General features: G+C 43.2%; 1 protein-coding gene across 1 annotated transcript in view; it reads left to right on the top strand.

Moving 5' to 3' along the window:
- The window catches only part of LOC126078305 (contactin-associated protein-like 4), a 205,728-nt gene that overhangs the window by 64,652 nt on the left and 115,268 nt on the right, over positions 1 to 25,808 (top strand). The window contains exon 3 of the mRNA XM_049888754.1: positions 5,674 to 5,867. Coding sequence (XP_049744711.1) covers positions 5,742 to 5,867 — 126 coding nt within the window. The 5' untranslated portion in view covers positions 5,674 to 5,741. The remainder of the gene's footprint in view (positions 1 to 5,673; positions 5,868 to 25,808) is intronic.

Here is a 25,808-nt window from a genome sequence, read left to right as displayed (position 1 = left end):
GGAGGTTGGGCGCACACAGCTCATGCTACAAAGGAGCTCACACTTTATAAAGATAGTCCGGCCATATTACTCATAACCAGAGAAAAAAAACAGAGCAGTGGGTAACTGATAAAATATTTCAATATATTCTTGGGATGAAATGTAGCATCACGAATAGTAGGAGTATAGTTTGGGAGTGGGGTAAAAAGTAAAAAGAAAAAAAAACAACATGCTTAAATTAACTTTAAGGTTTTTCTTTAAAAAATAGCACAACCACTAACTACCTGCCACTAACTAGGATATTGGGCAAGCTGACTTTGTCTCTAAATCTCTTTTCTTATCTGTAAAAAGGAATGAGAAGTATGTTCTCCTAGACAGTTTTAAAAAGTAAGATATTTCGGTAAACATGTCTTGTCTTTCAGTAAGATATTTTGGACTTATTATAAAAAAAAGTAGCTGCCGAGTCAATTCTGACTCACAGCAACCCTATCTATATAGACAGAGTAGAACTTCCCCATAAGGTTTCTAAGGCTGTAAATCTTTGCAGAAGCAGACTGCCACATCCTTCTCCCATGAAGTGGCTGGTGGGTTCAAATGGCTGAACTTGTTAGCAGCCGAGTACTGCAACACCAAGGCTCTTATTTTAGACTTAAGACCCAAGTGTGGAAATATCTAGTAGAATCCTGAGCACATTATGGAGAACCTCATTCCTTAATGAATAGAAAAAACACATGACACAATTTTAGCAATTTCTTCAGACCCCTGCAGATTAAAACAGTGGCAACAGATGAAAGAACTACTGGGCTTGTGACCAAGTGTAGGAATTTTTTAAAAAATGCAAAGCTGAGCACATGCTCTGAGAGCTACCCTCTTTGTTGGCCCACAGCACTGGGAACTTCTTTATCCTTTGTAAAGACAGTGAGTGCTGATCATCATGGTCTTTGTGTGTAAGGGAAATCGCTCATTATGTTTATTAGGGACCTAGTAAAATCTCACACACCAGGGGGTGTCCTGCTTTACGGACTGGCTGAGTCTCAGTTGGGGAAGGAGAGGAGGAGCAGGGACAATGATTTGGGGGTAGCTGAGCAAGGAGGGGAAACCCTGGTGGCATAGGGGTTTAGTGCTATGGCTGCTAACCAAAAGGTCAGCAGTTTGAATCCACCAGGCGCTCCTTGGAAACTCTATGGGGCAGTTCTACTCTGTCCTATAGGGTCACTATGAGCAGAATCGGTTTGGTTTTTTGGTTTTGAGCAGGGAGGACAGCACAGAAGTGATTTTATGAGGCTCGGGCCTCACTGATGAGAAGTTTTGACTCGCGCAGCTACCACTGGACCCCACGCTGATGGTTAGAAAACCAAATTAGCAAAAATACCTCAGAGACGATATCTTCTTAGTATAGCAATTTACAGATAACAGGGTATTTTACTGTGATAAGACCACTATTTCCCCCACTTTTAAAAACAAGGTGTAACCGGAATAAGGCTCTTGCCTCTCACTGGTTAAAAATGAGCAGGTAAGGCACACAGTTTTCCACAGGAGCAAAGCTTTATTGAAGAGGCTTGCAAATGGAGACGAGGAGGCCTAGAGCAACACATAGCCCCATCTCACAGAACAAAAGACAGGCCCGAGTTTTTAAAAGTTCTTGGGCGGGAAAATATTCATGTTTATTCATAGACACAGGTGGGGATATGTTAACTAAGGTGTGCACGGCAGCAGCTTTCCAAGATGGCTCCTGTCCTGGAGGCCTCTCGGATTCGGAGCAGGACTTATTACAGGGTGTCGTGCCTGCGCAGTCTTCCGCTCCCCCGGTTTGATTCCCCAGCTGGGGCTGTAGCCCCTCACTGCCCCTGGTGGAAGATCACACAGGGGTCACAGGTGGATGTTCTGCGCATGTCCCGGGGCCTAGTTTTCTCCAACTGCTTCTGGAAGGCAACTTTAAAGATGTTTGTGGGCTATTTTTAGATACACTTCCCCATTGTTCTGGGGAATGGCTTTGTTTCTGTGCCCTGGCCCATTTCTTGTTCCTTTGTTTGTAGATTTAGGGGCCCTTCTGTTCTCTGTCTTACTAAGTCTCTACGTTTCACACTCAACCCCCTATTACCTCCCTTATAATAAGTCTATTTCTCTTTTACTTGCTTCTCCTCTACCCACACCAGTCTCTTCGCTATTTCTCAAACAGGTACCCTCCAATCTCAGGGCCTTCGCTCACTGTCTTAAAAGGACCTTGCTATGTTTCCACACAACACTCAAGAAACCCAACACTCTGTCAGCCCTGAGTCTTATCTCTGGTACAGCCTCGGGCGTGCTTGTTTCCTCACACCAGGTGACTTTCAGACTTGCTCACCTGTTGTCTTTGGTGATGGTGGATGGCTAAACTTTCCTAATAACACCCAGAGCCATGTTCTCAATGTTTCTCTCCCTTACGACTTGGTACTTATTTAACTTTTTATTCTCAATTAATTTTAGACTTATTGACTAGATGCGAAAACAGTACAGAGTCCCTGGTATCCCTCACCCCGCTTCCCTAAGTTAACATCTTCCACAGCCACAGTGTGAAGGCCAACATGAGGATGTTTACACTGGTACAGTAGTACTGACTGACTTGGCATCTTACACAACCATGGTATGAAGGCCAACGGCAGAACTTCAACACTGGTACAGTAAATCCAGTGCCATCGAGTCGATTCTGACTCATAGCGACCCTATAGGACAGGGTAGAACTGCCCCATAGAGTTTCCAAGGAGCACCTGGCTTATTTGAACTGCCGACCTTTTGGTTAGCAGCCGTAGCACTTAACCACTATGCCACCAATTAGTACTGACCAATTGTAAAGATGTAGAAGTGGTAATAGTGTCAAAACTTGTCTAACTTCGGGGGGATAATGGGAATCAAGATTAGCCCAAGGCTGAGCCCTTTGAGGCGGAGATTAGACAGACCTCACTCTCCAACCTTTTTACCAGTTCTGACCCCAGTCATCTCTCCCATGGCACTCTCTAGGTTCGATAATCTGTTGCAATGGCCACACACAACCCATAGCCCATACTTACAGTTAAGTGGTTTATCAAGGAACAGGGTACGACTTGGGCTCAGGATCAACAGGCTGCAACTCAGGATTGGGATCAGGAAGCATGTAGGCAAAGTCTCTCCCTTCTCCAGTGCAGGGCGGCTCTCTCAGCTGGTCTCAGCCATCCAGGCCTCCTCTCACCCCCCTGAGGACAGGCTCCTCTTGGCCTTGCCAAGATCTGTCACTGCTGGCTCTGCCACTGGACCCCTTCTGGGCCTTTCACTATCTTCAGTACCAGTGTTACAGCTCTTTTAGGAGGTTCCTTGCCTCCTTTGTCTCTCTGCTTCTTCCTGCTGCTTCTCTTTTGCTTCTTTCTGTCTGCCCAACCTCTGTGAGGTTGACTATGTCTATAAACATACAAACTCCTCATAAATTTCAAGGCATTGCACTCCCACCAGAGTGATGAACTGACCAATTCCCTTTTGGTAGGCCACAGACACTTAATTTACATAGTAGGAGCTGCCAGGGTGCAACTCCTCTCATTTGTATAGCCTATTGACCAATCCCTGCAAGGTGCATAAAATAGACCAATCACAGGGCAGGCTGCAGCTCAGAACCAGACAAAAAGTACCACAACCAGGTTGTTTATAGCTTACTCAGGAAATGTCAATCAACCTGGACAAAAGTAACAAACCATCTCGGGTAGAAGACTAGGGCAAAGGTAACTCCTCAGGGCTTAGGGAAAAAGCTCTCAAGCTGTTTTCCCAAAGGCAAAAGGCCACATTCAGGAGCTCATTTCACGACACCAACTTTCACGTCTTACACAGCCAGGGTACGAAGGCCAATGTCGGGACTTCAATACTGGTAAGGTATGAAGGCCAATGTCAGGACTTCAACACTGGTGTGGTATGAAGGCCAGTGTCAGGACTTCAACACTGGTGTGGTATGAAGGCCAGTGTCAGGACTTCAACACTTGTACAGTAGTACTGAGTACACAGCAGAGCTTATTCAAGGCCCACCCTTTTTTCCATTCATGCTCTTTTTCTGCTCCAGGGTCCACTCCCGAATTCCACATTGCATTTAATCATTATTTCTCCTCAGTCCCCTCCAGTCTGATATGTTTCCTCCCTCTTCTCCGGTCTTCGGTTACCTTGCCACTCTGTAAGGAGTATTGCTCAGTATCTGTAGTGTGGTCCTCACTGTGGGTTTGCACGGTGTTCTCTCATGTTGGAGCAAGGTTATAGACATGGAGCTATGTCTTCCTAGGGCATCTGATCAGGGTGCAGAATGTGTGCTGTGTCCTATAACCCATGACACTGATGTGGTCCTTGCCAGTTTCTCTACTTTTAGTGACCCTCTTTCTCTGGGAAGGTGATAAGCCTCTTTGGGGAGACATGTAGAGACATGCAAATACTGTTTCTCCTCAAACTTTTACTTAGTAATGTTAACGTTCTTTGATGGATCTTGTCTTCGACACTCATTAATGTGGTGTTTGCCTGTGAGTGACTCTCTGTCCCTCCTCCTTCTACATTTATTGACTGGAATTCTCCTGTGAGGAAGAGCTTCTCCATGTGCTGTTTATTTATTTATTTACTTGTATCAGCAAGAACTCAAGAAAACTTCTGTTAGCCCATGAGATAAAATCCATTTTTTTAAGATGTTGTTTCACCAATTTTTCCAACTTTGGCCATTAGGAGCTCCTTCAGGTTGGGGACTGTGTTCTTTTAAGAAGCCCCACTTTTTGTTTTTGTTTGTTTGTTTTTAGCACTTCCTTACTCCCTGTAAGGTATTATGATGTTCTAGGCTAATTGTATTTTCAATGCCTCAGCCCTGGAATCAATCACTTCTTTTAGGAGTCATGGGCTATTTTATTGGAAAATGGTGATTAGAAACCATTATCTGGATGCTGGATGTGCTCATTGTTTATTGGGATGTTGTTGCTTCTAGGCTGTCTCAGTGGACAGAGCTAGGAAATAAAAAATAAATATATTACAGCATTTCCATACAGTTTTTATTTTATTTTTTAGTCAGGATACTGTTTCCACCTTTACTTAGGCTAGTTCTTCCTTCCCGGAATTCCCCTCCTCCACCCCCGCAGTGTGGTTGTGTAAAACCAGTTGCCGTTGAGTTGATTCTGACTTGTAGCAACCCCACGAGTGTCGGAGTAGAACCGTGCTCCACAGAGTTTTCAATCGTTGATTTTTCGGAAGTAGATTATTAGGACTTTCTTCTGAGGTATCTCTGGGGAAGCTCAAAACTTCCAACGTTTGGTTAGCAGCCAAGCATGGTAACCATTTACACCCCCAGGGAGTGCTCACATCCAGCAAAGGTCTTGAAAGGTGAGATGGTGACCAGCCAAGTACAAGGGCCAGTGAGATCACTGGTCCCGGGGGCAGATGGCCTCAGTGGGGGGGTTCCCCATCTCACCAAGCGTCTAGGCCCTTCAGTGGACACCAGAGCCCAGAGTCAGCAGGCCACACGACCTAGGAGAACACAGGTTCCATATTTTTATGCATGATTCATGCTTCTATTTTTTATAATTGTGGGGCTATTTATTCTAGATTTTGGAAATATTATTTTCTTAGAAGCAATGTAGGCATGCGTTCTTACATCTGTTTCACATCCTTTAAAACCAATTTTAATATTTCCTCCTCTTTCCCATTTTCTTCCTATTTCTTTCACCCCAAAAGGAGCAGGGGGCTGGACTCCACTTGTGTCAAACAAGTACCAGTGGCTGCAGATTGACCTTGGAGAGAGGATGGAGGTCACAGCTGTGGCCACACAGGGCGGGTATGGCAGCTCTGACTGGGTGACCAGCTACCTGCTGATGTTCAGTGACAGCGGCAGGAACTGGAAGCAGTATCGGCAGGAGGAGAGCATCTCGGTAAGTTCCCTGAGAGCAGAGCAGTCTCTGGGGCCTGGCCTGTGGCAGTGTCCCTATCAGATCTAAGGCTTTGTGTGGAGGGGAGAAAAAAAACTCCAGGGATACTTGACAAGGGTTTTCTTGCATATGGCACATACTTGATTTTGTAAACATCTGTTGTTGTTGTTAGCTGTTATCAGATTGGCTGGACTCCTGGTGACCCCATGCACAATGGAGTGGAACACTGCTGGTCCTATGCCATCCCCATAATTGCAAATCAGACCACTGTGATCCATAAGATTTTCATTGGGTGGTTTTTGGAAGTAGATTGCCAGACCTTTCTTCCTAGTCTGCCTTAGTCTGGAAGCTCCAATGAAACCTGTTCAGCATCATAGCAACATTCAAACCTTCACTAACAGACTGGTGGTGGCTGCACGTGGGGTATATCGTTCATGTCTTTCACATGAACAATTCAAATGCTACCAGTGAACCACCAGTGCTCCCAGCAAACATCTCAAAAAGAAGTAATTTTAAACATACTAGAAAAATTGAATGAAAAAACCTATCATTCCCATTAAAAGTATAGATAGCGTTGTGTAAAATCTAGATTGTGTTTTGTACAAGAGTGTAGGGGTTTGGCATTGTCTGCATTATTTTACATACACACACGAAGTTATTCTTTCCATTCCTCCTGCTAAAATCTGAGGTTCCTGAAAGACAACATTTGAACCATCTCCCAGTGAATAGCAAGCATGTCCAGAAATGCAAGTGTTCCCACAAGAGCTTGCAAAGGCACCATAAGGAGCACGTGCTCTATTCCGTGAGCACAGCCAGTGATTCTCGGGTGGAGACTTCTCTAGGATTCAGTGATCTTATGTTCTGGCCAGTCAGTAAACTGTCACATGGCAGTGCTCCTTTGGGGCAAATTATTTTTGTTTGCTTAACTTTTTTGACTTTTAAAACTTACACAATTTACTACCTATCTCTAGTTACATAATTCTTAAAGTAACCTACATACCTTCGTTTAACCTTGTTTAGCTCCATCAACAGCTTAAAATGCTCAGTTTGTGGATGGGGTGTGGGCTTAATACAAAAGAGAATGTAAAGAAGCAGTTACTTACAAACTAAGGGGTGTTTATAGTTGGCTGTTTAGGAATGAATGTTGAAAAGAACAAGCTTGTAGAAGTATTGTTATGTGGGAAAGCCATCATTCTTTATTAATGTAAAATAAAATAAAAGGTTAGTGTGGATTTTATGTAGGCCAGGGCACCATATTGCAATCAGTTGATACCTGATGTCCTCTGTCTGAGTTGTCAGGATGCAGGGAACGATACGAACAATCAAACTCCAGTTATTAGTGCAAAACCAAACAGGAAATCTAGAAGGCAACTCAGTGACTCATCTCTTCGATGAATCGGTACTCTCTTTCACGAATCCTCTTGGAACTTAGCTTGTGTCTTCAGCTCACTAAAGGCACTGGCTGGCTTTACCACCTCCACCACAAGGGTAAGCTTGTTAGTTGGTTAGCTCTGGTGGGAGGGCCTATGGAAGGACATGGCTAGCCTCTCCATGGAGTGTCCCCCTCAGATTCCCCCACTGTGGGAGGGAGGAGATGCCTTGGTGAGACACTTGGCTTGGACCACACAATGGGGGCTACTGTCAGCACCCCTCAGAATTCCAGGACTGCCACCATGATATGGATGGGGCAAGGAGAGCTCGGAGAGGAGGGGTTTGGGTGGGACCAAGTCCTCAGACACCCCTCTCCCACTCGTCCTTCCACTTCCCTGGTCCTTGCTCTACTCCCCGCTTCTGTCCCCTTAAATGTTGCATCTTCTTACTCTTCTGGCCCTCTGTTTCCCTAGAGACAGCCAGAGGGACTAGCCTGTATCAGCCAGTACTTGGAACAGAGTGAATAGATTTAGTGAATCCTTTGGAGCATCTACTTTGAGGATGACTTCTGACTGTTAGAGAGGAAGTTTCTCTGCAAAATGGCCCTTCGATGCACTCTCTGCCTCCATCTGCATCAGGAGGTGCACCTCTGCCCATATATCACTACACATTGGATCACCACAGTGGGACAGCATAGTGACATCAGGTGGTGAACCTGTGCTCAGGTGTTACCACACATGGGATCACCACATTGGGACAGTATGATGACATCAGGAGGTGCACCTGTACCCATGTATCACCATACATAGGCTCACCACGGTGAGACAGCATGATGACATCAGGAGGTGCGCCTGTGCACAGGTGTCACCACCACTTGTGGGATCACCACAGGTAGACAGTGTGATGATATCAGGAGGTGCACCTCTGCCAAGTTGTCACCATGCATGGGCTCACCACAGAGGGACAGCATGATGGCTTTGCCTGGCGCTCACCTGCCTGTCCTCTGGCATCCATGAGAAGCACCTGTGTCCCCCAGGTAATCGTGCCTTCCTGCAATAGTAATTGGAGCTGTGCTATTCTTATTATGAATCCTTTAGAACTCTAATTTAAAGGTCACACACGCAACTGTGAATTCAAGGTATGAGCTGTTTTTGAGGATTCCTTGAAGACTTAGAATTCTGGTGGATGTTTCCCTTTGTGTGAGTTCTTTATGTAATAAATACATCTGTCAACCAACATTCTGGGAAAATAGATTAGAGACAAATAAAAAAGAAATTAATTAAAGTAACTCTTAAGTTTCAATATAAAACCAGTGTTCCATTTAATAGACACTTGGCCTTTAAGAATTATGTACCCATAGATTCTCTGAACAGATTTCAATAGAATTACTGGATTATTTGCAGCTTTAAATTTTTTGAATGTCTTCCCAACATAAACAGGAAAATACAGTCGAAAGAGGACACCGTCTTAGTTATCTAGTGCTGCTACAACAGAAATACCACAAGTGAATTGTTTTAGCAAACAGAAATTTATTCTCTCACAGTTTAGGAGCCCAGAAATCTGAATTCAGGGCACCAGCTCTAGAGGAAGGCTTTCTCTCTCCATCAGCTCTGGAGAAAGGTCCTTATCTCCTTTCAACAACTGTGGGCTGGTGTTCCTTGGAGATCTCCATGTGTCTTGGCATCAATTTGCCCCTGGGTCTAGGAGGTTCTCAGAGCAGGGACCCTGTCCAAAGGATGTGCACCACTCCAGGTTCTTCTTTCTTGGTGGTAGTAAGGTCCCCCTCTCTCTGCTTAATTCTCTCTCCTTTTATCTTTTGTAAGATGAAGGGTGATACAGGCTACACCCCAGGAAAATTCCCCTTACATAGGATCAGGGCTGTGACCTGAGTAAGGGTGTTGTATCCCACCCTAATTCTCATTAACATGAACTAATCCTGCCTCATTAACATAACAGGCAGCTCACTCCCAAAGGGGACCATAACCACAGGCATTAAAAAAAAAAAAAAAAAAAAAACCCGCAGGCATAGAGGCTAGGATTTACAACACATGACAGAGTGAAGGATAATTACATAAGATCACAAAATGGAGTACAACCACACAGTGCTGGGAATCACGGCCTAGCCAAGTTAGCCATATTTTGGGGGACACAACCACTGTGAGAACGTATTAGTTGATGCAGCACTGAGCAACACATACAGCTGTGCTGTGTTTTGAAAACGTTGCAGTGGCATTCATGATGGTTACAGCAGGAAAAGGAGAGAGAGATGTTGGACCCGGGGACTTTAGCGATGTCTCTCATTTTTATTCAGTTTCTAAAATCTCTGCAGTACGTGTAACAAAAGGGTATATGTTTGCTTTTTTTGTTTGTTTGCTCCAACTATTCCAGTTTAAATGACCGTACCAGTTACTGCTGAGTCAACCCCAACTCATGGCAACCTCGTGTGTGTCAGAGTAGCACTGTGCTCCATAGAATTCTCTTCAGATGTGTTGGTGCCAATTGCTTCATCTTCAGTCTCTCTAATTCTGCCTCCACTTGCTCAATTCTGCTCCTCTGACTTTCTGAGTTGTCTAATTCTGTAATTTTATTGTTAATTTTCTGAATTTCTGATTGTTTTATTGTTAATCTTCTGAATTTCTGATTGCTGTCTCTCTGTGGATTCTTGCAGCTTATTAAATTTTTCATTATGTTCTTGAATGACCTTTTTAACTTCTTCAACTGCTTTATCTGTGTGTTCCTTGGCTCATTCTGCATATTGCCTGATCTCCTTTCTGATCTCGTTTCTGATGTCTTGAAGAGTTCTATATATCAATCTTTTGTATTCTGCATCTGGTAATTCCAGGAAGGCACCTTCATCCAGAAGATCCTTTGATTCTTTGTTTTGAGAGCTTGTTGTGGCAATCATGGTCTGCTTCTTTATGTGATTTGATATTGATTGTTGTCTCTGAGCCATCTATAAGTTATTGTATTAGTTTATTTTATGTTTGCTTACTGTATCCTAGCTTCTTGCTTTGCTTTGTTTTGATATGTCCAAATAGGTTGCTTGAGTGAGCTAGCTTGATTACTTTTGCCTTTGAAGCTCTAACGTCCTGTCACCAGATGGCTACAGCTGTTACCAGGTATAAGAGTCTAGAAGTCCATTCACTTTTCTTGTATGGATTCAGCTCAGGTGTCCAGGTAGTTGGTTATCAAGTGTGTGGTATAGGCTTTGTCCTACAGTCTTAGAGGGGTGGGGTGATTGGTGTAGGTACCAGTGTCTGGATTACAGTAGGAGGTCATACTTTGAACAAGGCAGGGGCTGATGACCATCCCCCCAGTATCTGTGAGGAGAGCACATCCCTGTTCCCTAGAGCACACAGGTGGGTGGGTTCTGCAGACATACCTTGGGTACCCAATGCTTTTGATTGTAAGGACTGGGAGGTACCAGTTATCCTTGGACCGCCATCATGGGTGGCTGGGTGACCTGAGTGGAGCCACCAGCCCTTAGTCCCCTGAGGCTTATAGGTGAAGGACCTTATTTAATAGGCAAAGCAGTGTCAAGCATCAAACACCCACCTCTCCACCGCACAGCAGAAACAATTGCAGTCTGCCAACAAGGGCTTATTCTCCTGAAATAGGCCCACACAGGCCCATGCAGGGGGGAAAGGTATTCAAAGTCCAAGGACCATTTATGCCTGGACAGGAGCCGCTTCTGTTCTGAGCTCCCCTGGTTAGTGGAGCTAGTAGATTGTCCTTTCCCCAATTGTGAATTTATTCCTTCTCCAAGGTGTGGAGAATGGCTCAGGATGCGCAACAGGACCCATCTCAAGCCCAGGGAAATCAACAGCCAATGAAGCCAGGTTGGAGGCTGGCGGCATAGTAAAATATATCCAAGTATTTAGCTTTTGCTGAGAGTGCAGTTCTTCTCTGGTTCTAGAGGTATAAGTAGGCCGTGCAGCTGGCTGTTTCTCCCTGAGGAAACTGCAGCCAAGAGCTACCACTAGTCCGCCGCAGCCACTCCCAGGAATGGTGCCTGAGGGATCCTGGCCATTCAGGTTCGGCAACTCCTCTCCACTTCTGAACTGTCTCTCCCTGGCCTCTCAGCCTGTTTTCTAACTTTGCCTTTGATGTTCAGGGCTTCTGGCTTGTCATAAATGCAATCGTTTCACTTGTTTTTTTGCATCTTTGTTGCAAGAGCGTTCACCGAAAGTGTCTGACTTCTCCACCACCTTGGCCCCACCTCCTCTCCATAGAGTTCTCAATGGCTGATTTTTTTGGAAGAAGAATATCAGGCCTGTCTTTTGAGGTACCTCTGGGTAGACTCAAACTGCCAACCTTTTGTTAGCAGCCGAGCACCTTAACTGTTTGGACCATCCAGGGCCCTTGAGTGGGTCCAGTCACCTTTTAATGCCTTGCTACTAGTTTGGTTTGGTTTTTGGACCTGCTCCTAGTCTGCGCGAGCACTGTCCTCACTGCCCAGCTGAGGTGGCGACAGATCTCAGTACTCCAAAGTACGTTCACGCCCCATCAACCTCCCATTCTTCAGGAAGCTCCTGCATGTCCCTGAGAAGTGGCTGCCACTCCTGGGTTTTATTCCTGACTTAGTGGTTTATTACTTAAAGATGAAAGTGGACTTGTGTTGAAGACATTTCCACTACATCAAACAGAAAAGACAATCGGTTTTTGGAAAAAAATTAGCCAGTTTATATGGACAGTTTCTAATGAGAAACCAGGCCTTCTCAACTCACACACCAGTTCCTGCCACAGCTTAGTTCTGCCAAGGGGAGAATAATGTGATATTCAGCTTTGTTTTGGTGTTATTTTTCCCTTAGGGGGCAAACAGCAAATTGAGCCTCCTGCCTCATCTTGACATTTTCCTATCTGGCATTATTTATCACAGCTGCCACATCCCGCCAGGCCAAGCGTGTGTTTGTAGGACAGAAGGGCTCCTGAATGAGAATAATGCACACACTGTACACGGATTTCCCCCACAGCAAACCTTCTGTGCCTCTATCAGCCACTCTTCTGTTACCATGCCGTGCAGCTTTCCTGTCCTACTAACACTCCCCGTGTGCGAGCTGCCCCCATGAGTGCTGGGCATAGTGTGGGGAGTCTGTGGCCAGCAGATGCCCTAGCCCCCAGTGGTCCTCCTCAGACCTGGGCAGAGTGCAGGCCTGAAGGGACAGACTACAATACTGCTGCATAAACTATAGAAGCAGTCGATTTTCCACGGCATAATGTCTAGTGTAGAAAAGTGACTACAGCCCTAAATGACTCATCTCAAAGCTGTGTAAATGGGGAGGTGTCTAACCACTAAGACGTGGTATGGGCGAAGTTCCTGGATGAGGCTTTAGCAGGACAGAGGAGGAGCCCAGAGGCAGCGCCGTGGACCCCTGACTACAGCCAAGCCCTGACAGCACTTCCAATCCCCCGTCTTTGGGACACCGGGTGCCTACTCAGGCAGGGGTGGCTGGATAAGGCTGATTTTTTTTTTCCTCTGTCACCTGAATGATTTCCGCCAGGCTCCTGGTGGCTCACCTGCTCCTCTGCAGGAGTAAGCGATGGAACCTTGGAGAATGGAGGGTTCGAAGCGACTTGACAGCACCTAGTAACAACAACAACAAAATACAGAACAGAAAATATAGCAGTCTCCAAGAATCAACAGCACTGGAGCTACTGGCACCACTGACCCCTCTCTCTTCCATGAGACCACTGTGGTGGGGTGAGGGGGGGTCACTCACTGTACAGTGAAAGGCTAGGGGGAGTAGACAACACATCCCATCCTAGATAAGGAGGACCCCCTAACAACTCCCCAGGGATGGAAGGGGAGCAGTCAGAGAAAAAGGGGGGATTGTGGATTTCCATGAAAGTGTTTGCAGGACCACTAAGAAACCACAACTATCCTCAAAACAAATTTAAGTGGAGTATTCTGTTGACTTTTGACTAAAACAGAGGATAAAGGAGAGGGAGAGGAAGGAGAGGAAGAAAGGAGGAGGAGGGGAAGGGGAAGAAGAACAGCAGCCAACCACTTCTAATTATCTCTAGCAAAGAGGAGTTTGGCCAGAAACAAGGTGACAGGAAAATCCTTCCATGGGACTGGAGCCTGGGGAGATGCCCAGAGACCTGGGTGTCCTCCAGTCCAGACCTCAACAACCACTGATCAGAGGCTTAAGAAAGAGGGAACAAATGAGACTTTTCAGGGCAGAGCTCTCTCTTCCCCCAGCCCCCTTCCCCTTCAGGAAGAGGAAAGTTATTTCTGTTTCTCCCCATTTTCCTGCATTGCAAGAGTTTGTTTAGAATTTAGAGTGAAATGTAATGGCTGTAGTTATTTTTGTTTAACAGAATCGCTGACTCAAGACATCTTTATTTTCTCAGTAAAATGCCCGGCATGGCTTTAGAAACACATTTAGTCGAAGAATAGATATTTAATTTTGACAAATTCTGAAGCATATTTTGCTAGATTCTGGCTAATTAACACTTGCTCTAAGTGCAAAACAGTTTCTACCACTTGTAAATGAATATGTATTTTTGTACAAACAATAGCAAGATCTTCAAATAGCAAGTGTCTTTCTCTTATACACGATGTAGAACATATTTTAAAGCTCTCATTTATACTATTTATGGATTGGCCAGTGTTCCAAGTTCCAAATAAACAGCTATCCTCTGGGGAGAAAACAAAAACAAAACACTCATTTTGAAGTTTTTAAACTTAGGTTTGAGGAAGAATTATCATATCATAGTTTATTTGATAGTGGTATTTTTTTGCCCTCTAGATACTTGTAAGCAATTTTATGTATTTTGATATGGTATTAGTTTAAAATTGTTGTCCAGAAAATATAATATGGCTTAAAATATCACTAAGATCATTATTTTGGAGATACTCTGCTCATCAATTATTTGCATTTCTTGTTTATCTAAATACAAGATATGCCAAGCAGAGTATAGTAGCACAGAAAATGTTAATATTCTTTATTATATAGTAAAACCTGCGAACCCCACACATCTGTCAGTTTGTTGTACTGTGGTGGCTTCTGTGTTGCTGTGATGTTGGAAGCTATGCCGCCTGTGAAAGCTGGAATTTGTGTAAGGTGGAAACCTGTCAGAGAAGGAAAACTCAAATATTTTCCACTAAAATGTGATAGAAAAGTGGTAAGACTGCACACTATCAAAGGTGGAAAACTTGTGAGACTCGAGTTGTGGTATTGGTGAAGAATATTGAATACACCATGGATTGCCAAAGGAATGAACAAATCTGTCTTGGAGGAGGTACAGCCAGAATGCTCCTTAGAAGCAAGGATGGCAAGACTATGTCTCACATACTTTGGACATGTTATCAGGAGGGATCAGTCCCTGGAGAAGGACATCACGCTTGGTGAGGTAGGGGGTCAGCGAAAAAGAGGAAGACCTTCAGGAGATGGATTGACACAGTGGCTGCAACAATTGGCTCAAGCATAACAAGGATTGTGAAGATGGTTCAGGACTGGTCAATGTTTCGTTCTGTTGTACACAAGGTCACTGTGAATCAGAACCAACTTGACAGCAGCTAACAACAATAATAATATATAATAATATATATAAAGAGAGATTTATATCAAGGAAATGGCTCACGAGATTATAGAGACTGGAAAGTCCTGAGTCTTTGGGTCAGGATGAAGGCTTCTCCTGTCTCACATAGCTGCAGGGGCTGGCAAACCCAAGATCAGCAGGTCAAACAGCAGGCCTCCAGCTCACAGGCTGTGGAGGCTGACAAATCCCATCAGCAGGTAGATGGCAGGCTGCTGGTTCACAGGATCTGGAGGCTGAGGAAACCCAAAACTGGCAGGTAAGATGGTTGTCCCCTGGCTTACAGGCTGCAGAGGCTGATGAACGCAAGATTGGCAGGTAAGCTGCTAGCTCAAGTCCCAAGAACCAGAGGTCAGATGAAGATCCAGGGCAAGCAAAAGCAGGGAGCTTTGCCAAAAAGTTGGATGAAGGCCATACCCCCAAAGAAACTCTCTTTCAGCTGATTGGCTGTCCATAACAGATCTCATCATGGAAGTAATTGTGCTATATCAGATCTCATTATGGAGGCAATTACATCATTACATAGCTGCCAAACTACATCATGACTGCCAAACCACTGAGAATCATGGCCCAGCCAAGTTGACTCACAGCCTTAACCATCACACTCTGTTTTGATGGACAAAAAACTGATTCAATTCTTCTGATGGTTTGTCTTGCTAAAGAATAAATAGACCAGGCAAACAAACGTTTGCCTCTCTCAGAATAACAGCGTTAGGTCATGATTCAACAATGTCCAGTCCCTGCTTATGCACGAAAGATCAAGAGCCTCTTTGGAGCACAGCCCAGCCAGCCTTTAATCAGCCCCACAGGTGATGCTGCCCTTTGGTGAAGCTTGGGAGGGCAAGTAGAGCCTTGTTTTGTAGGATTGGGAGTGGCTACCATAGTGCATGGTGCAGACATAGGACAATTCCACCATTACGGAAAATTCCACTGGACAGAGCTAGTCTATACCAGGCCGGCTGTTTTCCTCTCACCTGGAGCATCACCTGGGGGGACAAAATCGCTGCTCCAAGGACTGTCCTCAATGAGGAAGAATTCTTGACATGGCCCTGGAAGCATGCTGAATACCTTATTAATAAGTTCTTGTGGGCATTGCAAGCTGATTCTTAACTGACTATCATACTAAGCTTGAAGCATCCTCACAAAGCTGTGTATACAAATGTATTTAGCAATGTTTCCACCTACCTTTTTAATAAGTGTATTTTAAAAATATGGTTTACATGATGCCATTATAAATATTTCTTACTGGATTTGTACATTTTCAACTCCTTTGCCTGCAAATGTGTAATATGAATTGTATTCTCCCCAGAGAAACTCTTCTGAGAATTCTCAGGTATGAATTTGTTCTCCTTCCAAGTCTTGCTCTAATTCACTCAGTGAGCTTAGGTATAACACAACCTCAGTTGGCTCAATTACAGACAGAAAACTGATATTCTCAGAATCATTACTCTGATTAACAGCATGTTGCAGCTACTACAGGCTGTGAAGTTTGAGCTCCTCTAATAAATATTACATGAATATTCATTATTTCGATGTATGTGTTTTTTAGTCTAAACAGTAAATTCAAAGTGTTTCTTACTCAAGGGTTTTTATTGGAGCCTGTTCTGAGTGACAGTTTTCTCAGAAATTAACAACTGATGCCAATATCTAGCATAGATGTTTAGAGAATGGCATAGACAGAATTTATAGAAGGGAGTGAACTAAGGTTACCCAAGAAGACATATATCCCTTCAGCAAATGGAAAGGGTAGTTTTCAAATTAGCGTCACATTTAATGTTGTCCTTCCCATCTGTTCAACATTTCTGTGGCATGGTGCCATCTTATACAATGCTTACCAACCTTTATGAACGAATGGAAAGGAAGTCAACAACGTGGGCACATAAAATGGTCAGAATGGAGACCACGTACAGCCCCCAAAGCAGATTCCAATGTTAGCTTCCTATTGATTTTTCCATAGCAGAATCTAATTGAGGGTTGGATATGACCATTTTAATGATGGAGCTCATGTTTCATCCCAATCATGCCTGGTCTTCTGGACATTATGACATGTCGGAGGTAATTGGTGGGTAAACCAGATTTTGTCAAAGTAGTGAAATAAAATTACATAATCTCGGCCTTTGAAATATTGCACTTTCCTACTTGCTGACACTCAAGTTTGGACTTGAGTGTTGGTGTGGCCATTTCAAAGGATAACTCCAAGCTTTGAAACCACAACAGAAAGCAAACAATAATTTGTAAACTATTACTCTTTTCTTCTTGAATAAATGAATTGAGATAACAATGCATTTCATCAGTATTAAGCTGAAAAACAATCAGTTTCATAAATACACTGTCAAATTCACAGTAGATAACAGTAGACAATTAAGAAATCCATTGCAGAGTATACAACCTTTCAGAATGTCTTTAGATTTTCCCTCTTCAGTTAACATAGTTTGTTGAATCGTCAATTTCCCGACGCATGTAACATATTTCTAAAATGTACTTTCAATGGGAATATTTTCATAATACCTACTGACTTCGAAAACCCTGGTGGTGTAGTGGTTAAGTGCTACGGCTGCTAACCAACGGGTTCGCAGTTCGAATCCACCAGGCACTCCTTGGAAACTCTATGGAGCAGTTCTATTCTGTCCTATAGGGTTGCTATGAGTCCGAATCGACTTGACGGCACTGGGTTTAGTTTGTTTTTGGTATGCTGACTACAACACAACATAAAAACCATATTTGACAGCTTCTGTAGTCTTCTTTAGGAACATTTTTTAATAGCCACATTACATACATTTAACACTCCTTCATCATCTGCATAAACCATGGTTTCCGTATCATCTGCCTATATTCCTGCATGTCATAACTATTTCTCAAATTACAGAATTGAGATCTCAGACTCCCTCATGTGGGGGAGGGGAAAGAGGTGGCTCTCAGGATCTGACTGCTTTTTGTGATCGGTGCAAGCCTATTCCTGCTATGATCCAGTTCCCAAATCTTAGGGTGAATAAAACACCACTCAAGGTGCCTTGTAAAGTGTTGAAATACAGGCTCCCTGGCTTCAGCCTGGAGTTTCTTCTTCATAGACCCAGAGTAGGACTTTGAACCCACAGGGACACCGATCAGGAGGTAAGCCCTGCTGGGGCCATAGAGCACATATTGGGTCAGAGTTATGGGACCTGGCTGAAGCTCGGTCAGCCACTCACAGCCTGTGCAGGATTCGGGGACCACTTCCCTCTGAGATCAAGGATAAAGAAAATGTACTGCGTAATTATAAATAGCCTTGAAGATGATCACAGCCCCCTTGGCTGTGTGGCTTCTGGTTTTCAGCAGGACCACATGTAGGACTGTGAGTGAGATGGGGTAGGGTGTGGAGCAACTCCATATAGGAACACTGTAGACTTCTATTGTTCTTGCATAAGGTTCCACAGTTTTTCGTGAATAAATGTTTCTGAATTTATTTTATGCCTTTGGTTGACTTCTAGGACCCTGAAAGTTGTTTCTGACAATTTTGTCTAGGTTTATCATTTTTGCGGGGGAGTGATCTTGCCAAGCTCCTCACTATGCCCTATTGGCATTCTAATCCTGTTTGTGTTCCCACTCTAATTGACATGAGTATTGTCATGGATTGAATTGTGTCCCCCCAAAATATGTGTCAACTTGGTTAGGCCATGATTCCCAGTCCATTTTGTGATTTTCATTTGGGTTATAAATCATAATTTCTGCCTGTGGTTAAAGAGGATTAGGGTGGGATGTAACACCCTTGCTCAGGTCACATCCCTGATCCAATGTAAAGGGAGATTTCCTGGGGTGTGTCCTGCACCACCTTTTATCTTAGAAGAAATAAAAGGAAAGGGAAGCAAGCAGAGAGTTGAGGGCCTCATACCACCAAGAAAACAGTGCCGGGAGCAGAGTGCGCCCTGTGGACCCTGGGTTCCTGTGCATAGAAGCTCCTAGTTTAGGAGAAGATTGATGACAAGGACTTTCCTCCAGAGCTGACAGAGAGAGAATGCCTTCCCCTGGAGCTGACGCCCTGAATTTGGACTTCTAGCCTACTACACCATGAGAGAATAAACGTGGTATTTCTGTTATAGCAGCGCTAGATGACTAGAACAAGCATCAACAAAAGAAAGTAAAAATAGAGCAGCATTCAGGCCTGGCTTCTCTCCATCTGCATCACCTGGGCACTGGGCACAGACACTCCTGTCTGAGCTTGCTGAGCCTCCTGGTGCGTGAGGTTCACTCTCCTGCTGTGGGAGGAGATGGTGACTAGGCACAACTGGAGGACGTGTCTCCTTTCAGCTCAGCCTACAAGTTCAACTGTTATTTCTACGTCCAATCGAAATTGCTACCTGACAGGCCTTAAAAAAATGCACAGTTATTCAGCTTCCACTTAGTCTTAGACACTATCTGCAATGTGACATTGCTGTGATAGGATACTTTGTATTGTAGAAATGACTAGAAACCAAGTTACACTTGATTGTAGTTTAGAAATGTGCATTCCTTTGATCAAGTTGAATAATTTATTTGTTTTTTTGCAATGTTGATTAAACAAACATGTATGTGATTATTTGAATAGCATTCCCCAAAGTCACATACATATAAATAGATTAGAGCTAGAGAAGACCTCGTAATTCAGTACAAAGCACTCACCGTCTTCATAAAAAGGTCTTCGTAAAAAAGGAGAGGGGAGGCTGGGATCAAATTTGTTTAAGTTACTCGCCCACGGTCAATTTATTAGTGATGAAACTGGCACAAAATCCAGGTCTTTTAACTTCCAAAAAGTCAGTAACATGAGAATACCAGTCAAATGTAGACGCCCTTTCCTTGTTTCATTTATGTTAAGAAGTGGTATAGAATCCTGCTGGCAGTAAAATGGTTGACAAGTACATCCGCATATTTTAGAGTAATTAACTGCTGCTCTTCATTTAAGCCGGAAGGATTTTAGCGTCCTGACCTCTTCACCTATGACCTCTGAAAATGACAGACAAAGCTAATGCACAGTTTATCAGATTTGTTTTCCATTTGGACCTTTGATTTCATTTTCAGATCGAACTTTGAACCAGGAGCATAAAGAAGTTTATACTGTAAAAATTTCCATTAGGATATTGTTACTGGAGTGTCTTCAATGCATTTAGTCACAAGCTGTTTAGTTTTACAGAATTGTGAATATTTTAAAGCAAAAAGACAAGTCTTGTTCATTCCCCTGAGACTGAGAATCTCAGTGGAGATTTCTTGTATTCATTTGCTTAACATCAGCCCTGGCACCCACTTCATCAACGTATGCCCAACTGTGGTCCTCACAGGGGAGAGTTGCAATGTCGGCATCAGGGCTGCCTCTGGGTGGACTTTGGGTGGAGATGGTTAGGGGGGAACAGGGCCACCTTCATTTTTGTGGTTTACCTGTTGAACTTTGGCAAGACTTTGTGGGGAGAGGATCCCACAGACCTGCCTCACAGATTCTCCACCCTTTCTTGGATACATAGTGTCATAAGAGAAATACCACAAGTGTTGTTGTTAGGTGCCCTGGAGTTCGTTCCAACTCATAGCAACCCCATATACAACAGAATGAAACACTGCCCGGTACTGCACCATCCTCACAATTATTGCTCTGTTTGAGCCCATTGGTGCAGCCACTGTGTCAGTTCATCTCATTGAGGGTATTCCTCTTTTCACTGACCCCCCACTTTATCAAGCATGGTGTCCTTCTCCTGGGAAAAGCCCCTCCTGATAACATGTCCAAAATACTTGAGAGAAAGTCTCAACATCCTCACTTCTAAGGAACATTCTGGTTGTACTCTTTCCAAGACAGATTTGTTAAGAGCTTGGCTGTTTTTTTTTTGTTAACCAAAAGGTCAGCAGTTCAAATACATCAGCAGCTCGTTGGAAACCCTTGGGGGCAGTTCCACTCTGTCATATAGGGTTGCTATCAGTTGGAATTGACTCAGTGGCATCGGGTTTGGGTTTTTTTTGCTTTGGGGTCAGGTGCACCTTAGTCCTCAAGGTGACATCTTTGCTTTTCAACACTTTAAAGAGGTCATTTGCAACAGATTTGGCCGATATAATATATCATTTGATTTCTTGACTGCTGCTTCCATGAGTGTTGATTGTGGATCCAAGTAAAATGAAATCTTTGACAACTTCAATCTTTTCTTCATTGATCATGAAGTTGCTTATTGGTCCAGTTTTGAGGATTTTTGTTTTCTTTATGTTGAGGTGTAATCCATACTGAAGGCTGAAGTATTTGATCTTCATCAGTAACTGCTTCAAGTCCTCTTCAGTTTCAGCAAGCAAGGTTGTGTCATCTGCATAATGCAAGTTGTTAATGAGCCTTCCTCCAATCCTGATGCCCCATTCTTCTTCATATAGTACAGCTTCTCAGATTATTCGCTCAGCATACAGACTGAATAAGCATGGTGAAAGGATACAACCCTGATCCACACCTTTCCTGATTTTAAGCCACACAGTATACCCTTATTCTGTTCCAACAGCTGCCTCTTGGTCTATGTACAGGTTCCCCAAGAGCACAATTAGGTGTTCTGCAATTCCCATTCTTCACAATGTTATCCATAACTTGTTATGATCCACATATGCCTTTGCATAGTCAATAAAACACAGGCAAACATCTTTCTGGTATGTTCAACTTTCAGCCTAGATTCATCTGACATCAGCAATTATATCCCTCATTCCAAGTTCTCTTCTGAACCTGGCTTGAATTTCTGGCAGTTCCCTGTGGATGTAGTGCTGCTCCCACTTCCGAATGATCTTCAGTAAAATTTTACGTATGTGTGATATTAATGATATTGTTCAATAATTTCCACATTCTGTTGGATCTCCTTTCTTTTGAACAGGTACAAATATGGATCTCTTCCAGTCAGGTGGCCAGGTAGCTGTCTTCCAAATTTCTTGGCATAGACAAGTGAGCACTTCCAGCCCTGCATCCCTTTGTTAAAACATCTCAATTGGTATTCCGTCAATTCCTGGAGCCTTGTTTTTCACCAATGCCTTCAGTGCTGCTTGGGCTTCTTCCTTGAATACCATAGGCTTTTGATCATCTGCTACCTACTGAAATGGTTGAATGCCTACCAGTTCTTTTTGTACAGTGACTCTATATTCCTTCCATCTTCTTTTGATGCTTCCTGTGTCATTCAGTTTTTTTGCCCATAGAATCCTTCAATATTGCAACTTGAGGCTTGAATTTTTTCTTCAGTTCTTTCAGCATGAGAAATGCCAAGGTTATCTTTCCCTTTTGGTTTTCTAACTCCAGGTCTTTGTACATTTCTTTATACTACATTGTCTTCTTGAGCCGCCCTTTGAAATCTTCTGTTCAGGTCTTTTACTTTATCATTTCTTCCATTCACTTTAGCTATGTTCAAAAGTAAGTTTCAGAGTCTCTTCTGACATCCATTTTAGTCTTTTCTTTCTTTCCTGTATTTTTAATGACCTTTGATGGCCCGATGGTTAAGATCTCGGCTACTAACCAAAAGGTCGCAGTTCAAATTCACCAGGCGCTCCTTGGAAATCCTATGGGGCAGTTCTACTCTGTTCTGTAGGATTGCTTTGAGTCAGAATTGACTCGATGGCAAGAGTTTTTGTTTGTTTGTTTGTCTGTTTTTTTTTTCATGTATGTCCTTAATGTCATCCTACAACTAGACTGGTCCACACTCATTAGTGTTCAATGCTATTCTTGAGGTGGTCTCTAAATTCAGGTGGGATGTTCTAAAGGTTGTACTTTGGCTCTCATGGACTTCTTTTAATTTTCTTCAGCTTCAACTTGAACTTGCATGTGAGCAGCTGATGGTCTGTGCAGCACTTGACCCATGGCCTTGTTCTGACTGATGATATTGAGCTCTCCATTATCTCTTTCCACAGATATAGCTGGTTTGATTTCTGTGTATTCCATCTAGCAATGTTCACGTGTATAGTTGCCATTTATATTGTTGAAAAAGGTATTTCCAATGAATAGTTCATTTGTCTTGCAAAATCGTATCATGCGATCTCTGGCATCATTTCTATCACCAAGGCTATATTTTCCAGTTACTGATCCCTCTTTGTATTCAACTTTTGCATTCCACTCACCAGTAATTATCAGTGCATCTTGTCTACATGTTTGATCAATTTCAGACTGCAGAAGTTGGTAAAAATCTTCAATTTATTCATCTTTGCCCTTAGTGGTTGGTGTGTAAATTTGAGTAATAGTTGTATTAACTAGTTTTCCATGTAGGCGTATGGCTATTTTCCTATCGTTGACACCATTATACTTCAAGATAGATCTCAAAATGTTCTTTTTGTCATTCCTGGCATAGTAGGCCATATAATTGTCAGATGGCTGGTACTAGTCCATTGTAGCTCACTAATGCCTAGGATATCGATCTTCAAGTGTTCCATTTCATTTTTGACAACTTCCAATTTTCCTAGAATCATACTCTGTACATTCTACCTTTCAATTATTAATGGATGTTTGCAACTGTTTCTTCTGATTTTGAGTGATGCCACATCAGCAAATGAAGGTCCAGAAAGCTTTATTCCAACCATGTCATTAAGGTTGACTCTACAGGGAGGGGGCAGCTCTTAACCAGTTGTATTTTGTGTGACTTCCAACTTGAGGAAACCCTGGTGGCATAGTGGTTAAGAGTTTGGCTGCTAACCAAAAGGTTTGGCAGTTCAAATCCACCAGGCATTCCTTGGAAACACTATGGGGCAGTTCTACTTTGTCCTATAAGGTTGCTATGAGTCAGAATCAACATAACAGCAATGAGACAGGTTTTTCCAACTTGAGGGGCTCATCTTCTGGCAAATATCAATGTTCCACTGCTATCCATAAGATTTTCACTGGTCAATTTTTTTCAGAAGTAAATCACCAGGTCCTTCTTAGTAGTATATCTTAGACTGAAAGCTCTGCTGAAGTCTGTCTACCATGAGGGACCCTACTGGTATTTGAAATACTGGTAGCATAGCTTCCAGCATCACAGTAACAAGCAAGCCACCACGGTATGATAAACTGACAGACGAGGGAGTGTCTTTAAAATACAGGAATTTATTTTTCACAGTTCTATGGGCCTCTCTACAAGTTTCTGTTGTCTGCTGGTGGTCCTTGGCATTCTTTGGTATTCCATGGTCTTCTTTGGGGTCTGTCTTCCCATGTATGTGTCTCTGTGTGTATTTTGCTTTTTTAATTACTCAGAACTGATTAGGTTTAGGGCCACCCTACACTAGTGTGACCTCATTGACATAGCAAAAGAAACACCTATTTCCAAACAGCACCCTACCCACAGGTACTAGGGTTAGGAATTCAACACATATTTTGGGGGGACACAATTCAATCCACAATATACCCTCACTTGTTTAAACTTTGTTATTTTGTTTTGTATTCTGTTTTCACTGAATTTGGATTCTCCTTTTTATGAGAATCATCGTGGTAGAAGCAAAATACCAGCCTTCCTGAGCAACCACAGTGCTTCTATTTTGCACTTTGGGGGATGGGACCTGGTTTTTGGCTGGCATTTGTTTTTGATAGTGTGAAGTGTTTGACTGAGTCATGACACATTTTTATTTATTTAACCAAGAGGGGTTTGGGTGATTAGGAGTCCAGTCTGGGCCCCTGAAGAACAGGGATCATTACCGTCCCAATATGGAAACTGAATCTTTAGATTTTTCTTTGTCTGCTCACGTTTTGACCAAGAGAACTTACACAGCCAAGTGATGGCAACTTGGCTCAATGATTTTATTGGTGCAGGGCAGAAACTTGTCTCTAAAACACAGGACTTCACATCAAGAGGAACATCCTGAGGGCAGCAGCAGAAAAAACTACGCTTGAGACAGTGTTTTCCAGGCTTAATCTCACCTGCAAATATGGAGAACTTCCTTTGCTGTCTATTTTCTAGAGCACTCAGGTGTAGAATCTTTTCACTTTTAGGCAATTCTAGTGGTAGACTGACGGTGGTACGTCATGATGTCTTTAAGTCATATTGCACTGATACTAGTGAAGTTGGGTACTTTTGCATTTGATTACTGGGTATTGAGCAGACTCATTGGGGAATGCCTGTGCAAGAATTTTTTTCTATTTTCCCACTGTATTGTTGGTCTTTTTCTTATTAGTTGTAGAAGATATGTCTTTATTCTGGATAAACACCCTTTGTCGGTACAATGTGCTTGAAAAATTTTGTGCTACTCTAGGTATGCCTTTCATATTCTCAATGGTGGCTCTTGATAAACAGAAATCTATAATTTTTATATAATCCAAATTTGCAAACTTTTCCATTTTGTGCAATGCTGTGTGTGTCCTGTCTGTGATATCTTTCCTACCTCAAGATAATGGATTTATTCTCTTAGTTATGATCTGGAAGTTTATTCTTTACCTTTCACATTTAGATCTACAGCCCACCTGGGTATTATGTTTGTATGTGGCTTTTGTGTTTCCATTGGGTTGGGCCACTGTGGGTGTTGAAAGAAGATGGCAAGGAAAGGAGAAGATGAGGAGTTGGGGTCCAGGTTTTTTTCCCTGTCTCTCTCTCTTTTGGTCCAGGGCTGTGCTTGTGTGTCTCCCAGGGGTCCCTCCAGCAGACAGTCCTCTGTAAGTCCACTCTTTCCAGGTCCTGGTACCCCTTAGGGCACTGTGTCACCCCCGGAGTTCCCCACACCCGCTTGCAGAGTTGTAAGTCATCCCCTGCTCCTCCATCCAGAAGTGGCCTGATTTCAGGTGGCAGCTTTTGCTGAAACTCTGACAGATACACTGGGCAGAATAGTTCTTGCTCTCCCACCTCTATGTATCCTGATACTTTGCTGAGAACTTCTATCAGTTCCAGTAGTTTTCTTGTGGATTCTTTGGGGTTTTCCTTGTATAAGATCATATCATCTGCAAATAGGCATACTTTTACTTCTTCCTTACCAATTTGATGCCTTTTATTTCTTTTCTTGCCTTACTTTTCTGGCTAGAACCTCCAGCACAATGTTGAATAACAGCAAAAACCCAGAAAATAACAATGTTGGTTGGCAAAGATGTGAGGAAATTGGAACTTTTATTCATTGCTGATGGAAATGTAAAATTGT

The sequence above is a fragment of the Elephas maximus genome, chromosome 6 (genome assembly GCF_024166365.1).
Source record: "Elephas maximus indicus isolate mEleMax1 chromosome 6, mEleMax1 primary haplotype, whole genome shotgun sequence".
Taxonomy (NCBI): domain Eukaryota; kingdom Metazoa; phylum Chordata; class Mammalia; order Proboscidea; family Elephantidae; genus Elephas; species Elephas maximus.
Note: the sequence above shows the minus strand (reverse complement) of the source record. Positions and strands in the feature narration are given on the sequence as shown.